At 37.4% G+C, this 18,130-nt stretch overlaps 1 protein-coding gene across 1 annotated transcript in view; it reads right to left on the reverse strand.

The window, feature by feature from the left end:
- ITM2B (integral membrane protein 2B) overlaps window positions 1-15,444 on the reverse strand; it is a 26,749-nt gene extending 11,305 nt beyond the window's left edge. The window contains exon 1 of the mRNA XM_017535960.1: window positions 15,127-15,444. Within this exon, the coding sequence (XP_017391449.1) occupies window positions 15,127-15,243 (117 nt within the window). The 5' untranslated portion in view covers window positions 15,244-15,444. The remainder of the gene's footprint in view (window positions 1-15,126) is intronic.
- Window positions 15,445-18,130: the final 2,686 nt, after the last annotated feature.

Here is an 18,130-nt window from a genome sequence, read left to right on the forward strand (position 1 = left end):
AAAAAAAAAAAAAAAAAAAGGTAGAATTAAAAAAAAAGAATGCCCACTAAAATTGACTGTTTCCATTCAACACTGCACTAGAGATCGTAGCAAGTACACAAACGATAACAAAAAGTATTAGAAAAAAGAAAACAAAGCTGTTATTATTTGTAAATAATCTATGTAGAAAACCTAAGAAAGTCAAATTATTCAAACTAATTAGAGGCTAGCAAGATTTCTAAAGATCAATAATAAAAAATCAGCTGAGTCAAAAATTTGTACATGAATATTTACAACATCATTATTTATATACTAGCCCCAAACTAGAAACAACCCAAATATCCATCAACTAATGAATGAACTGTGGTATATTCATACCATGAAATAGCAATAAAAAGGAACAAAATCACACACACCAGCAGGACTGAATCTCAAAAACATGCTAAATGAAAGAAGTCTAGCACAAAAGATTATTCACTGTATGATATCTATAAAATACATGAGTTTTATTACATGTAAATTATATTTTGATACAGAGGGTGGGGAAGAAATCAACTGAGTTCCTATCTACCAGGCAATAAAAAAATGTCTGACACAAAGCACTAGAAAAAGTGTGTAACAAAGGGAACTTGGGAACTTCTACTCAATTGACAGAAATTTAGGTACAATTGCTTTGGAGAACAATTTGGCAGTATCCAATAAACATACATCAAGCTTGTCTAACTCATGGCCCACGGGCTGTGTGCGGTCCAGGACAGCTCTGAATGCGGCCCAAGGGAAATTCATAAATTTTCAGCCGGGTGCAGTGGCTCACACCTGTAATCCTAGCACTTTGCGAGGCCGAGGCAGGTAGATCACAAGGTCAAGAGATCGAGACCATCCTGGCCAACATGATGAAATCCCGTCTCTACTAAAAATACAAAAATTAGTTGGGTGTGGTGGCATGTGCCTGTAATCCCAGCTACTTGGGGGCCTGAGGCATGAGAATTGCTTGAACCCAGGAGGTGGAGGTTGCAGTGAGCCGAGATTGTGCCACTGCACTCCAGCTTGGCAACAGGGCAAGACTCCATCTCAAAAACAAAAAAGGAAAAAAAGAAATTCATAAACTTTCTTAAACCATTATGACTTTTTTTTGCGATTTTTTTTTCCAGCTCATCAGCTATTGTTAGTGTATTTTATGTGTGGCTCAAGACAATTCTTCTTCCAATGTGGCCCAGGGAAGCCAAAAGATTGGACACCCCGATATACATGAATCTTATGACCTAGCAATTCCATTCCTAGGTATAAAGCCTAGTTAAACTTTTGAATACGTAAAGAAATATGTCCAAGAATGTATAATGCATTATCAGTAACAAAAAAAATTCAAAACAAATTATTATGAATTCATATAATACCGCTAAAAAGATTCAACCAGTGACCAGGCCTAGTGGCTCAAACCTATACTCTCAGCACTTTGGGAAGCAGAGGCAGGAGGACTGTTTGAGCTCAGGAGTTCGAGATCAGCCTGGGCAACATAGTAATACCCTATCTCTATTAAAAAAATTAAAATTAAAACGACAAGAAAAGAAATGTACTAGCCCTGTTGATTTTAGATAAGCCTAAGAAATATAACTGCTGGTCCCCTAGAAAAGGCAGGCTGCACAATATATAATACTACATATTTAAGTGTTACATGTGATATTTAAGACTTTCAAAACATAAAATATACTACAGGTTCTCTATACTTTATGTGCTTGAAATATTTCATAATTAAAAGAAAAACCACTAATAAGAGCTTCCTCACTGGGGTATATAACTTTACCTGGCCTAATTTAAAACAAGTCACCAAGATATTTCCTCCCTTCTACTGCAATAAAACTGGTGCACCTTGCATAGTGCTTAAAAGGCAAGAGAACTCCCACAGGTGCTGTACTATTATCATCTAATTAATCTTCCTAAACCTCAAGTTTTTTAGCCCAGTTTATAAATGAAGACACCGCAGCACACGCTGGCCTATAACCATCTTGCAACAGTAGATACAGAAGGACCTGGCTTTCAGAAGCACTCTCTCTCTGGCACAGGACTAATTTCTGGTTCCAATAAATCTCAGCATTAGATGATAAAATTACTTAAGAAGTTGTATCTTAAACAAAATGGAGGACGAGTTCTTTTCTAGTACTTCAATTAGTTAAGAATTAGGTCACCTCAATCAATTCCCTAAGAGGCTTTAGTAAATGTGCTCCAATTATAAACTTAAATAAAATGTATATTTTTTCATGTAATTGTAATTCTGTTCTCAAACTAACAAATCACTTCACATTCTTAGGCATTTCTATTTGAACCTTTTTACAGGATGACTAAAGCTTTTAAGATATATTTTTCAAAGTGCTCAGATATACTATTTTACATCTCTATATGAAATCCAACAACAACACTTTAGGAACCAGGATATGAAAGGGGAAAACATGTCTTGGGGTTAAAAATTATGTTATCAAAAAACATATATGTAGAAACAATTTATTCAACTCAAAATATACTGAACTTTCAGAAACAGATTTAGTTACTTAGAAATATGCTGGGTAACACAGGTAAATATGGAGGTGCAGAGGCCAGCTGCCCAGAGATGTGTTGTTTGGCTGGTATAATACTTTCCAAAACAGAAACAGCAGGGACATTAAAAGACTTCAGTGATTCGCACTTTTAAAAGCTGGATTTCCCATCAATATTCTAGTATCTCCAACTCAATCTCTCATCTTTTTTTTCTCCCTACTTGGAGGCCAAATATACCTAGTTCTTTTCTATCATGTTGCTAGGGTTTAAACCCTGATCTTCATTTCCAGCTATGACTGGGTATACTTCCTTCTGAAATCCTATTCATATTAAATAATCAATCTAAACGACTTCCCCATATAAAGGGTTTCAAGTTCTGGGTTTTGCAGACTGGTACATTATTCACTTTGTTTCCAAATTAGTTTTCTTTCCTCAGTATGGAAGCATCAAAAGGACACGATCTGGTGATCCGCTAATTATTAATTGCATTGATTACCAAATATATCTGCTATACGTAAAACATAAAATCTCTGGCTGATAAGTTAACAATCCATGAAGACATGAAATATTTCTTTGCCTTTTTTCTTATTCACTTAAATCAGTATCTGAATTTGATTTTATAATTTGCCTTTTGAAATGAGATTGCTACTGTCTCAACCACAGTGAAGAAGTCTATATGATAAATGTTATGTTTGACACATAATAAGGAAGCAGTTTTCCAAATAGCTGGCATTATACAGAAAGCTGCTCTTTATAGTTGTAGGTACTATGATATATTTCACAAAGGCCTCTGACCTTTTGTCAATATTAGATTTCATTAAGTTACATTAGTGTTTAGAGTCAAAATTGGGACTTATACCAACATGTTATGATTAATAAAGTTATGGCACTATTCTGTACTGGAATTAGAACAAGAGAAAGCTTTAAAAAGGAGAACTTAATCTCAAACTACAAGGTCTACAAAACAAATTTCTCACTAATATAATTTTTTGTTAACAAAACCTGCAATATAAAAGCAGCAATACAGAATGAAAAAATAAATTCAAAATGTAAAGCCATTGCATAATAATGTAACTATTGTGAGAAATCTATGAAACTTGAACCAAATTATTAGCATCACATAAAATTAGCACAGTCCGAGGTTAAATAAAAATAGGTTGGAACTGAAAAAAAAAACAAACAAACAGGCAGACTGTCAATGCAATACATTTGGAGCTGGATCATAATCACTTTTGTATCAGAGACAAGCAGAGTATCTAGTGCAAAGTAGAATATTAAAATATATTTATAAGTTTAAAATCTCCTATTCTTTTTTCTATATAGTTTAAAAGATGACCATCATTTCTATACGGTGTTTATTCAATCTACCCTCAACAGAACTGTATCCCTTTTTTTAAGTGAAAGTTTAGCAGAATTTCCAATTCATATTGGTGAGTGAAAGGCACTGGGATAGTAAAAAGCCTAGACTAGCACAAACAGGCAAATGTTTGTAAATAACAGCATTATATACAAATGTTATTTATTATTAATAATATCCTTTACCAGAGATAGATAAATTGGTAAAGACAGATTTTCTCTACCACTGACTGAATAAAACTCGAGTCCACATTGTTACCAACATCAACTGTTTTCCTAAAAATTTTAAGCACAATACAAATGCTCTAATTTTATATAATTCATTATAAAATTTGCTGTCAAGATTAGAGAAAAAAAAACAAACCTTATCTAGACTCACTTTTATACAATTGCTGGCTTTTAATGTCTTTCAACAAGATAATTACTACACATTCATATTCAAATATGGGTAATTTCATTTAAAATGCAGAACTTCCAGTAAGAAAATACAATATAGTTTAAATGTGGACAGTTAAGAGAAAATTTCTGTCCAAGTTTGGAATTTTAAATGTCAAACAGGATAACTACTAGAAAAAATAATTCTAATTCTTGAGATCAGGAATACTTGTCTCTACATATGAGAAGTGCTTTGACCCTATGAGCTCTACTGCCTAGCACCGAATGCATGTGCAGTTAAAACTCAGTGGTAATATTTAATGTTGTTCCCTTGTTCCACCATTCTCCTGGCTCTTGGATCCAGGGGTGTGATTTTCTTGAAAGATAAAATATCGGCATTTAAATAGGTTTTGACTAATTTGTTTTTCGTAGCTGGTTGTTGGTCTTTCCTAACTACACAATGTTTCTTGAAAGTTGAGGTGCTTAGCAATTTTTAAATTCCAGGTATCGTACCTGGCTATGCAGTAGGTGCTTCTGAATATATGATCAATACAGTTCTCAGAAACAGATCCCCTATGGAAGTATCATGAACGTAGTTTAATCCAATACATCATTTACAGATAAATATAATGAGGCCCAGAGAAGTAAAATTATTTGCCTATTACTACAGAGCTAATAAGGCCCAAATATTATCTTGACTCCAAGTGCTTCTTAAGGAAACGGACTAAACAGCTTAGACAAATTAACTCTGGTAATAAATGAAGTGACAGACACCATGTCCCATTTGGATAACACTCTTTTCTAACCAGAAACCACATAGCCCGAATTTTTTATTTTTATTTTATTAAATATATATTTTAATTAATTTTTTTTTTTTTGAAATAGGATCTTGCTCTGTCACCAGCTAGACCAGCTAGAGTATAATAGTGCAATCATGGCTCACTGCAGCCTCAACCTTCTGGGCTCAAGTGTTCCTCCCATCTCAGCTTCCAGAGTAGCTGGAACTACAGATGTACACTACCACGCCTGGCTAATTTTTTAATTTTTTTGTGGAGGTGGGGGTCTTACCATGTTGCCCAGGCTGGTCTTAGGCAATTCTCCTGTCTCAGCTTCCCAAACTGCTGGAATTGTGAGCCAGCATGCCTGGCCCACAGTGTGAATTTCTGCTGTTGTAAAAAGTTTACTTAAATTGACCCACACTAATAAGACCTACATGTGTTAACTATTACAAAGGCAATAATATTACCTTTAATACAGCAAAATTAATAGGGCTTTTCTCTGTTGTTCATCAAATTACAAAGGATGGTAGCAAAAATTATTAAAATCATATACATGTGAACCTAAAACAATAAAGGGAAATAACTAAGGCACACTGGCATGTAAGAATTTCAACATAAATGTAAAAGGAAAAATATTAATTATAAAAATGAAACTTAAATAAAGTTAGTTGGAGTAATAATGCCACAAAGCAAAACTACAAAGTTGGTAATGAGCTGCCTCTTATATTCCTCATGAAGGAGACAATCTTGGAAGTTTGAAGAGGAAGATTAGAGGATGCCTCATCAATCTTTCTAGACCATCCTGTCTGATCTTAAATTAGTGCTAATAGTAATTCAGACGGTTTCCATTATTATCCATTTTTAATTATCATTAAGTCCATTTTTAATGTAAAAGGAAATATTCTAACCAATCTTTAAAAAGCTATCAAGATAGCTGAGTTGAAGTGCTAATATTGATTTCCAGTTAAATGTTTGTTTACTTCCTCCTGAAAGCTCAATAAAGTGAAAGTAAAAGGATAAAACAAATAAACCTTAAGCCACAGAGAATGAAAATGAATGACAGCAGGCAAGTCATGTCAATAAAAATTCTGAAAGCTGGAAACATAAGAGAAAAAAAAAAATCAAGGTATAAGGAGAAAGTCTCCAGCCTGTAGACAACTAAAGAGGGGCAAAAAAAAAGTCATGCACAAATGCAGAATCAGAATGGTATCACATTAGAAGACAATGGAGCACTGCCATCAAAATGCTGAATGCTAACCTAGAATTTTACACCCAGATAAATTATCAATATGAAGATGAAATAATGATTCTCAGACACACGATTTTTAAAAAATTTAACAAACTTTTTCTTCAGATTTATAAAACCGCAGATCTAGCATGTGATAAAGACAAAGGTAATTCTTCCAAGAAGATTATGACTCATGACATTTGTACAGCAACACACCTAGAGTGCAACCAGTCTGGACGAGAAAACTAAAGAATGACGGGCAAGAAATCATCAAAAAGAAAGAAAGAAAGAAAGAAAAACTTGGTAAGTTACCTGGTGAGTTTGAAGATACAGAAAGACAATTACACTGCTGTCAGAGTCTGAATTAGCAACAAGTATATAGAAAATTAAGGAACCCTCTCTCCTGCTCCAAGAAGCATGATCAAATCCAGGGAAAATAAGCTGTTATCCAAGAAAGGAAGTAAAAGTACACTACAATACTCAAATGTAAATAATGTTTATGTTAATTATAACAAACAACACAAAATATCAATTTAACCAGAAACTGCTAAAACAGGAGAAGAGATTATGTGTACAGGGTGTAAACACACAGAAAAAACTAAATATTCACCTTCCATGTAGATATTACCAATAGGCATTATCTAAAACTGCAAAAAATAAACAAATGAAAACAAACCATGAAACAGCAGTATAAGCAAGTATTTAGAGTAGAGGTTCTCCAAATGTGGTCCAGGAACACACCCTTTCGGGGTGTCCACAAGATCAAACTTTTTTCATAATAAAACTAAGCCTGTGTTAGTTTAATAAACTAAATAATAAAACTGCCTTTTTCACTTTCATTCTCTCTCAATGTTCATACACAATAAAAATTGTACAGTGCAATTTTCCAGAAGCTAAGCACCATGTCACAACAGACTGAATGCAGAAGCTGATAGGAAAATCCAGTTATCTTCTTGAGGTCAGGAGTTCAAGACCAGTCTGGTCAACATGGTGAAACCCTGTCTCTACTAAAAATACAAAAATTAGCCAGGAGTGGTGGCGGGCGCCTATAATCCCAGCGACTAGGGAGTCTGAGGCAGGAGAATCACTTGAACCTGGGAGGCAGAGGTTGCAGTGAGCCGAGATCATGCCATTGCACTCAAATGAGCCAGACTCTGTTCCTCCCCTGAACCACTCCCAACCCCCACCAAAAAAAGAGAAACATGGAGTTAAGATCATCACCACCTATGGCTGGGCTGGTTGTTTACAGTACAAGGACACCAGGACAATGGGATCAGTAGGGCTAGAATCCAGCTCATGCTCTAACCTCCAAAACACCAGAGAGGGCAACTTTTTCTAAATTGTACAAAGGCAGTAGAGGGTCTAGTGGTCATCATGGTAATAAAAGACCAGAAGAAGCTAATGAGTGAATGTGATTGCTTTGAATTAATCTATAGGGAGAGAAATTAGAATATTGGTTACCTCTAAGGAGAACAAATTGTAAAAGGACATGAGATAACTTTCTGAGTTGATGACAATGTTCGAGCTTGATTGGGAGTTAGAGCTTAGGTATACATACTTAAAATTATCTAACTATACACTCAAGATCTGTGCATTTTACTGTATACAATGATGCTACAATTTTTAAAAAGTGTGTTCTTCTGACATGGGGCAGGACTATGTATTTGCATATTAAAATTCAGCATTACTTCGGTAAAACTCAAATTCTGTTAACACCTATTATGTAATGAATAAATAACATTTTTAAACGAAAATGAGTATAGCTACTGAATTCTACGAGTTTTTATGTTGCAGGAATGAATCTTTACCAGAATACCTTGCTGGGAAAAAAGTACCAACAATATTGTTATTGACATGTGAGGTAGGGATAAGCAGCAACAGCAATATAAGAAGCAATATTACAAAGCAAGAATGATGAGGAGAGAAAACTGAGACTTTAATAATAGTACCTGAAATCTACTGATTTTTAACTCTGTTCCAGGCATTGTACTATTACTGTTACAGATTATTTGCCCCATTTTGCTGATGAAGAAACTGAGACACAGAGAACTAAAGTAATTTACCCAAAGTATCACAGTAAGTGGTAGAGACAAAATTTAAACCTTGAAGAATGACTGTGTAGGCTGAATTCTCAATCACTACACAGTACTGTTTCCTAAATAGCAGCAGCCCCTCCCCACCAATTCAGTGAGGGTACTGGGCAAAAAGGAGAAATATCATTCTATTGATATTTTTCTCAAAAACATAAAAATCATTCTTACCCCATGGGCTAGAGAAAAACAGGAGGCAGGCAGTATTTGAAGACATAGGCTATAATTTGCCATTTCTGCTTTCCACTTTAAAGAAGATTACAAAATAGTGGCCCATGCCTTAAGTGTTCTGGGCTAAAATTCTTTTATGAATTAAAATAGAAGTACTTGCCTTTGAAAACTAGAGGATCAAGCAACACTGGACTTATGTTTAAAAGTGAAAACGAAAAATATGTTTTTTTTTTTTGAAACAGAGTCTTGCTCTATCACCCAGGCTGGAGTGCCGTGGCATGATCTCAGCTCACTGCAACTTCCACCTCCTGGGTTCAAGCAATTCTCCTGTCTTAACCTCCCAAGAAACTGGGATTACAGGCATACGCCACCACGCCCAGCTAAATTTTTTTGTATTTTTAGCAGAGATGGGGTTTTGCCATGAGGGCCAGGCTGATCTCAAACTCCTGACCTCGGGTTATCCACTGGCCTCAGCCTCCCAAAGTACTGGGATTACAGGTGTGAACACTGAGTCCAGCAGGAAAACCAAGGATATTTTTACTTGTTTCATATGCAAAAAGCCCAGCTTCATCAATTCATCTGCTTCAGCCCAGGAGGCACTGAATTTGCCTTCTCTGCTTAACATGCGTAGCACTGCCCTAGGTAAAGCAAATAGATGGGAAATTTTATGTCCCAGCATTAAATAAAAGCAAGGAAAAAATGAATTGGAGAAAGTTACATAAAATGAAAAATTGAAAACTGATAATGCAAAGCTAATAGACTGACTCTCAAAAATCATTTTTCCCAGCATAAAAATGAGTGTGCTTTTGGATGTTGCAGAGATTCAAGTGATTTAATTAACAATGCATTTTTTAAAATTTTTATTTAAAACATTATAATCATATATAAGCAGAGAAGATAGTTAAGATTTAAGCTTTATCCTTAACTCATTCTGAAAACAAACAAATTTTTTTTTTTTTTTTTTGATGGAGTTTCACTCTTGTTACCCAGGCTGGAGGGCAATGGCGCGATCTCGGCTCACTGCAACCTCCGCCTCCTGGGCTCAGGCAATTCTCCTGCCTCAACCTCCTGAGTCGCTGGGATTACAGGCACGCGCCACCATGCCCAGCTAATGTTTCGTATTTTTAGTAGAGACGGGGTTTCACCATGTTGACCAGGATGGTCTCGATCTCTTGACCTCGTGATCCACCCGCCTCGGCCTCCCAAAGTGCTGGGATTACAGGCTTGAGCCACCGCTAAAACAAACAAATTTTAAAAATATTTTGAGCCTTGGCTGCTCTGCCTATGGAGCAGCCATTCTTTTCTTCCTTTACTTTCTTAATAAACTTGCTTTCACTAAAAATAATAATAATTTGAGCCTTAAAGTTAAACATTCAAAGAAACACAAACATCCACCAAACTTGTTTTTTAAAGTATGAAATTCAACTATGCCAAAAAACGCTTTATGCAAATATTTCAAAATTTCAAAGTATAAAATATCCATTACCATACTTAGTATCACTTTCCCAAATAAATGTCCAGGATATTTAACTTAGAAGTGATATTATATATAAGCTGTGCAAAATTTATTTCTCTTTTGTCATATTTCTATTAGCACTACATCATAAAATTATTGCTGGTAACTTACTAGCAGTACTGAAAGATAAAACATTAAGTGAAAAATTAGAATATTCCTCTACCATAAAAACAAGGGTGACTTTCTCATCTCTACAACTCAAGATTCAAACTTTTCTGTTTAAGAATAAAAAGTCAGGGAGGGACAACACGGGAAGAAATGACAGATATAGGTGATGGGGATGAAGGCAGCAAACCACATTGCCATGTATGTACCTATGCAACTATCCTGTATGTTCTTCACATGTACCTCAGAACCTAAAATGCAATAAAAAATATATATATAAAAAGAATAAAAAGTCTATGTTCACTCTTATCTGATTTTCCGCCAAACAGTACAATTATAGAAATACTGCAAAAAGTTCTTTTTTTCTCTAATAAAGCAGGTTAAAAAATGCATAATAATTTCAAATAATCTTGTTCATTCAGTTGTTGGTAACACTTATGAGGTTGTATTGTAGATTTCCTTAAAGCTATTAAAAACATGTATTGTAAGTACTAATTAAAAGGGATAATCACAATTTAAGTGGAGGTTTTTCAAAAATTATGTCCTTAGGGTTATGATTTCCAATTTTCTACTTTCATCTGTCTACTTTGTAAAAGACTTTCATTGTGAAGCACAGCTCCAGTGTTAACATTTTCTATATCATTTAAGCAAAAATAACCTCATTCAGAAATTCAGAATTGTCAAATCCTGCAACAGTTATGGTCTAAAACCAAGTCAAGCTTTGGTGATGCATAGTAAAAATCTTGTAAGTCAAATTTTAAATTAATTTAAATAGGCCTGTACCATAAATGCATTTGAGCTATTTCTGCTTAAAAAATACTTCCATTCACATAAACCTTTTACATGTCAGAGTTGAATTCCATGAGGTCTTACAGGCTTATTATGCCAAGTATATTATACTAATTTCTGTCTAGTTGGGAAGACTAGAATCCCGCCAGGTAAACTGTCCTTCAACTGTACAATAAGTAACCTTGCATACCCAATATGCAACAGCAGTCTCCTGTCAGGGATGTGTACACAGGAGGTCCTGCCATGGCATTGGGATGCACAGAGGCAATTCATTTATTTCCCAGCACTAAATCCTCACTTCAGATATTAATGCCCTTATGGAGAACCAAAATGTAATGACTGTGAAAGTCTCATTGGCCAATATTTGCAAAAACTAAATTACATAACTATGTAATAAGATGCACTTTGGTTAAAGAGAACCAAGCTCTCAATCCCCTGAGAGCCTTATATCAACGTTACAGTAAAAATGGCCAGCCTCTAATTTTATGTCCCTTCTCCTTCCCCAAAAAACACAAAAACAAAAACCGTGACCACAAATGAAAAGCTTAATTATCAAACCTTTCAGTCCTGATTGTGCAACTAGGGAAAACAAGAAAGTGTAAGAACCAGGGTCTAAACAGCCATTTGCCATGGGTAACGCAGAACTTACTGGGTTAGTCGGCCTTCATTTTCTCTCATGCTCTCATCCTGCAACCATTTTCTCTCCTATATCAGCACTTTACTTTACTCCCTCCTTTTAAAGAACATCTACAAAGTGGGGTAGAGAGAAAGCAACACTATTTGTCAGCAAAACAACATACATACGAGGCAAGCTTAAGCTATTCTGAAGCCTGATACTGGGAAAGGGGTTTCATAAGCAGGCACTGCAACAAAGACGTGCTGACAACTTCACTGTTCTACAGTGAAGTAAACAAAAGTGACAATGTGTTTTATTACATAATACCTCTACCCATCTCCTTTCTCTTTGAACCACTGCTACTTGATATGACAGAAGAATGTAACATGTTAAACATGGAAAGCAAGAAAGGAAATACTCTGGTTAAAGTGAGAAAGTAGTTGTTATTTTTTACAATTAAAACAATTTAATTTCAGCCAAATAAACTTATGTAATCCTAGCATCTTCATAAAATTTTGAAACTGGAAAAAAAAATTTGAAACTAGGACCATCTGGTCCTAGCCTCTCATCTTACAGACAGAAAAACTAAAAATTTTAGGTTTCAGCCCAAGATCAAGCAGTTATATAAGGACAAAACTGGGATTTCTGATACAGTATATTAAGTATTCTGATATTTGCAAATATACAACAAACACTTTCCCAAGGTTCAAAGTATCAACACAAAAATAAATGAATGAATTGTTGCCTATAGCATAAAACATGTATATAATTTCAAATTCACTTTTGCTACCAAAAATACATCCCACTCTTTGCTGTCTCTATAGCTCTAACAGCTATATGCCCACTAGGACAGGAGGTGACAACTATTCTTTTCCTGCATTTTCCCCTTAATTAACAGCAAGCTAGTTAAGATAAAACAATCAATAGAAATAGCTGTTAGGATTAATAGCTACTGAAAAAATAACACTGAAAAATGGGGTTATGGAATTGTTTCTGGAGAGTTCTCACCCTGCAGAGGAAAAAAATAGCAAGACAGGAGTAACTTAAAAGTACTGGAATGCATGTTATATAAGTCAGCTGATTAGAGCCATCAGAATTCTTGTGGCATAAGGTAGTAGAATCTGCATTTTAAAATCAGAATTCCAGACGATACCAGAGCAGGTGGTCCCTAAGAGCACATTTTGGAAAACACTGGTCTCTGGGATATTGTGGTTTAGGAGGGTTAAAGATAAGATAAATTCTTGTTCAGGAGTTCTGGGCCATTAACTAGCTTGGTTTGATCCTTTCAACCACCCAGGCAAAGGAAATGCCCTCGGCAAAACACATTAAGGCCGATTCTGTTCCCAGCCCAGGCAGTCAGACAGGATGGCTGCCACACAGTCACCCCCAAGGAGCCAGAGAACATTATGTAATCACTGCCCAAGCTCTGAAATGAAGAGATCAGAACTTCTTTCACTAAAGTCTGTCATTAAGGTTTTCGTTTACCTGTTAAGCAACTGACTGGATTATAGGGATTCTACTTTTAACGTACAGAAATATTTTGTCTTCCACTAAAGAAGTCTTTCAGCTTATAGCTGGAAAAAAAATTAGTCATCTTGTATCTACCAACTCATCCATGACGGCTGGGTGGTTTACAAAGACGACTCCAGCCCTGTGTAGTCCCAATAGTGTTTTTCTTTGGATATGGGGGATCTGAGAAAATAAAAAATGGAAAACAAAGCACGGAGCTACCAATGATTCACAGAGCTACCAATGATTATTTTTAGCTGCAATGACCACAAAATTTAAATATGGTGAACTCGTGAGAAATTTTGAGAATCTGAAATCAGTCACTATTCTAGAAATGACAAAAATTGTCAGAAGTCAGATTTAAAGGTGCTCAGCAAATTTAATTTTGATGTTTGTCCACAGTTTCAAATCTCCACTACAGAAGAAAGAGAAAAGCTGCCTGAAGTGACATCATCAAATGCTTGCTCTCTTTCTCTTTCTAAAAGGGAGCAGTTATATTTGTTAATAGGATTTAAAAATATATATATATATATATATATATATATATGTGATAGCATTAAGACTACATATGAGATTGTTGTGACTGGGTCCTTGACTCTCAATCTATTTTAGGTACAATAAACGTTAGATAAACAAAGAGCTAAGATAATAATTTGCTACTGGAATTTTCATCCGTGCATTCCAAACATTTTATTTAAAGACCAAGACTGCAATGGTTTCAGGAAAATAATACCAATACGAAAACCAAAACCTTTAATCCTTTTAGGGAATCAGTTCACTGTTCCTATTTCAAGGCAAGGCAAGTCATTTAGAAATCAACCCCCAACAATGTCGGTTTTTACCAAACATTTCCAGAAAGTAAGATTACCATTATATTCTGAAGGTAGATTATATTCAGAATATAACAATATAATGATGTCTAGATTACATTTATATTCTGAATTTTTTACAGCATATTAGTGGCCTATTTTTCAGTAATAATTTTCATTCGCTCATTTAAAAACTCCTATTACTCATACTTGGCACACCAATTTTTTTTTCAAGTTAAAACTAAATTTACGCGACTGATAACAGGTTTTTAAAAATGCTAACAACAAAAAAATAAGCTAAGCAACATAACTTTACAGTTAGTTTCTAATTTTTGCAGCCTAAAGAGGATCTGGGTAAGAGGCTGTGGGCTTTTTTTTTTTTTTACCTTATGAGACAATTACACTCATATTTAAGTATATATGATCGTAACCTACTAAAAGTCAACACAATAACAGTCCCGCTTCATGAATTTTCCTAGGATTAAAAGGAGATTTTGTAAAATGAAGGAGAATTTTATTAGGAACCTGGGGGCGAATTTCTTATGTTTAGTTTCACTCGGCAGAAGTCCTCCCAAAGACGCTGATATAATTTAAATGCCATCTATTGGTTTTTCACTAACATGCACATAGTCATTACTGGCCTTTACCAGGGATATTTGTTTTAAGAGACAGGCCAAACCTACTTCGGGCGGACTGTCACTTTGTCCAGGTGAAGTTCACCTGTCACTGCCGAAGGGCAGTGGAAAAAGAAGGTAAAGAAGGAAACGCTTTTAAAATTAAGACGCTTACAGTTGCTGGAGTTAGTCCAAGTGCTGTTCAGCTTAGAAACGAAAGTAGGAAACAGCAGAGGTTTAGGCTTGTAATGATGTCAGCCATTTTAGGTACATTATTTATACCGGGAAGGAAGTGCCAAACTCGGTTGTTGTTGTTGTTGTGCCTGTCCCTGCCGGTCGAACGAATCAAGTCCTGGCCGCACACACACTCCCCGGACCGCAAAAACGACCGGGACCTCGGCACAATTCGTCAATCGTCCCCTCTCCTGGTCTCCCAAGCCCCCGACTCCGCGTCAGACACCGCTTCCAGCACACGCACTTCTTACAAAGAAGGAGCTGCAGCCCCACAGGAAAGAAAGGGGAGCGCCGGCCTCTCTCGGGGACCTGTCCCCGCTGCGCCGGCCCCCTGCCAGCCACCTCGGGGCGCACGACCGCTCCCGCCCGCGCAGCCCTCCCCGGCCGGGCCCAGCGCCCCTCTTCCCCGACCTCCCCGGGCTCGGACCTTGCAGTCCACCGCAACGGCGTCGGGGGGAATGATGAGCGCCTCCTCGCCGCTCTTGGGATCGTCCTTCTTGGCCTCCTTCTGGGCCAGAGCGGAGTTGAACGTCACCTTCACCATGGCGCGGCCTGGGGCGCCCTCGGAGGACGGAGGCGGGCTCGGGGCGCGGACTGCGGGCTCCCGGCTGCAACTGCAGCCTCTACGGCCGGGATCCGGGCAGCTAAGGATCGAGCGGCTCCGAGGCGACAGAGGAAGCTACTGCCGCAGGGCTCTCGCAGCCTCCCAGCTCCCGCGCGAGGGCGGAGACGGCTCGCTCACCCCCTGGGGGGCGGGGCCGGAGGCCGGGGGCGGGGCCAGCGGACGAGGGCGGGGCGCTGCGCGGGACCCTGCACTCGCCCCCGGGCTGGGCCGCGGGATCCTGAGGCGCCACCGATAGGGATGGTCGTCCCTCTGGGCCGCCTGGAATTTCCAGTTCTGAATTCGCCCCCAACCAGTTTACCTCAACCCCAGTGTTGCAAGTTTGTAGCAAAAATCGAGTGAACTTTACTGAGTTCGCCGGGTACAAGGGACTAACCTTTGGCAGCAGACCGCCTCTTCTCTGCCCCCTGCCCCCACCGCGAGCCTAAAGGCCGTGGAATTTTTGTACATCCACATCTTCATTTTCTCATTTGTTAGGGAAACGACTGAGTGGAGCACAGAAATGTTTAAAGCTCTCTGTCCTTGAGACCTGACTTTATCTTTTATGGACCTCACCCAAGGGTGTTTACCTGGCTTAGACCTGCCTGTTCTTCCTTTCCTCCCTCGGGAGGTCAGCGCCTGCTCTGCCTAGTCCCAGATCAATGTGGAGGAAGCCTCTTGGCAGATTTGTATTTATTTCAAACATCTCACACTCGTAAAACAAAATGTTCCACTCTTGTGCAGTCTTGGGAAAAAACCACATGCACACTTGGCTGATTTGTGACTCAAGGTAAAGTACTCGATGACGAGTCCCTTTATTTTTCTGCAAAATGAAAAGATAATTAAGGATAAAGCAAAATTCTTATGCTTTGAAGACGTTTCATTTACAACTAATGCGAGGGAGGATACTGGCTCCCGCCTTTACTGCGTTTATAATGTGTCAACAGACTGCCCCCTTGGAAAAATGGGTGATCTTGTATCCTTCTTCCACCCCATTCTGCCCTGGTTCATCTAGAGTTGTGGGTGTGCTCTAGAATGTTACAGCTGTGTCAGCTCTGCCCTGGGCCAACCCTGAAAAAAGTGGGCTGAGTCTGAGATCCTTGGGGATTTGGCTCTGCTCAAGGAGAGAGTTGGGTATCTCCATAGAATGTCAGATCATAAATTCCTGGGAAACAGCACAAGGTTTCCGAATCTTGTTCATGTATTTCAGAAACATCCTGGGCTGAGATACGAGACTTTGAGTCTTCTTTGGGTATTCAGAAATTCCTGTCAAAATGAAATGTGTTCAACTGAGAAGAGAGTGAGTTGGGTTCCAGTTCTGATGAGTTTTAATAGTAGCTAACCAAACTTGCAGCAACTTGTTTAAACTCCCTGGGTCTCCCTTGTCCAGGCATCAGCTCTGTGAGGTTGACTCTATGGACTCACATTTCATGGTAAAAATATTATTTAATTCCTCAAAGTTAACGACTGCCCCCAGCTCCCTACTTCAATAGGTTTCCTGAGACATTACAGTTGAAGACTAAGTATTTCTGGAAGCAAGATCTGGAGGATGATAAATGATTATACATATATCCTTCCTACTTCTTTCTATGTTAAGATAAGATGGTAGAAAAATACTCAAGGCATTTTGCAGTAGATGATAGAGAAGAATCTGGGTGTCATTATACTCTGAGGATAAAAGGAATTACAGAAGAAAAGAAAACGAAATTCTTCTTGAACAACACTACGGAACAGACTAGGAAGATGAGGCAAGGGATGAATAAATGAGGTTGACAGAACTAGAAATCCTCCCCTGCCCCAGGATTTCTATTTTAAAAGACTCATGAATAAAAGACCATTCATTATGTTGTGTACTTGCAGTGAGCAACAGTTTCAAATCGGTTGGCAACAGGTCTGGGACTAATCTCCTGGTTTTGTTTCTCCATTTTATCTCATGCGTCTACAGAGCTGTGTAGTGCACAACAGCAGGGATAATAAAGACGCTGGAGCAAGACCAAGCATAGCAAATCCAGTCTTGTGATTTAGAAAAGGTTGCCTGTTGACCCTGAAAACTTAGGAGTGGGGGAGGAGGAGAGTCCATGACTCAACAAAAGAAAGTTAAAAACAGTCATAAGTTACCATTAACTACCAAATGTGAAGGAAGTCTTAGAAGACCTTTGTTTTCTTTATTCATGTTCATTTTGAGAGAGCAAGATAAATCTGACTGAGCTCTGCATATCACCAGGAACCAAGTTTGTTTTTATACTTACCAAAGGAGGCAGAAAAAAATGGAAGTGGGGAACTGAATTCTAAAATCTTTTATTAATAGATTTGTGTGATGTGCTTCGACATGGATTTTTTTTTTTTTCTTTTTGAGTTCTTTACATCCCTATTCTGTCTGTTCTTTCTTAAGGAAATAATTCCTTCTTCAGAGAAATTTCTTGTGGTTTTATGGAATGATTCGAAAACACTTTTTTTTTTTTTTTTTTTTTTTTTTTTTACAAACATAGGGTCCTTAGTGAAACAACATCACTGAATATGCCCTTTGAAATGTGCTCTTATTGCCTTTTCTCTTAACCCAATGTGTGAGTTTAGCTGGGCATCCTGTGGCTTTGTCTGAACTTTCATTAAAGAAGTGCTTCTTCTAGGCCAGAGGTGAAGGCTTCGACTTGCCACTTCAGAGACTTAAGCACCATTTATATTTCTTACCGACTTCCTACCTCAACATTATATATGCTCTTCAATTATTTTCATTTATTTCATATAAATTATTTTAATATAATTTAAAAATAATTTATCATTATTTTCCTTGAACTGGCAGATGCATTTTTTTTTTTTTCTTTCTCAAATC

The sequence above is a fragment of the Cebus imitator genome, unplaced genomic scaffold (genome assembly GCF_001604975.1).
Source record: "Cebus imitator isolate Cc_AM_T3 unplaced genomic scaffold, Cebus_imitator-1.0 Scaffold94, whole genome shotgun sequence".
NCBI lineage: Eukaryota > Metazoa > Chordata > Mammalia > Primates > Cebidae > Cebus > Cebus imitator.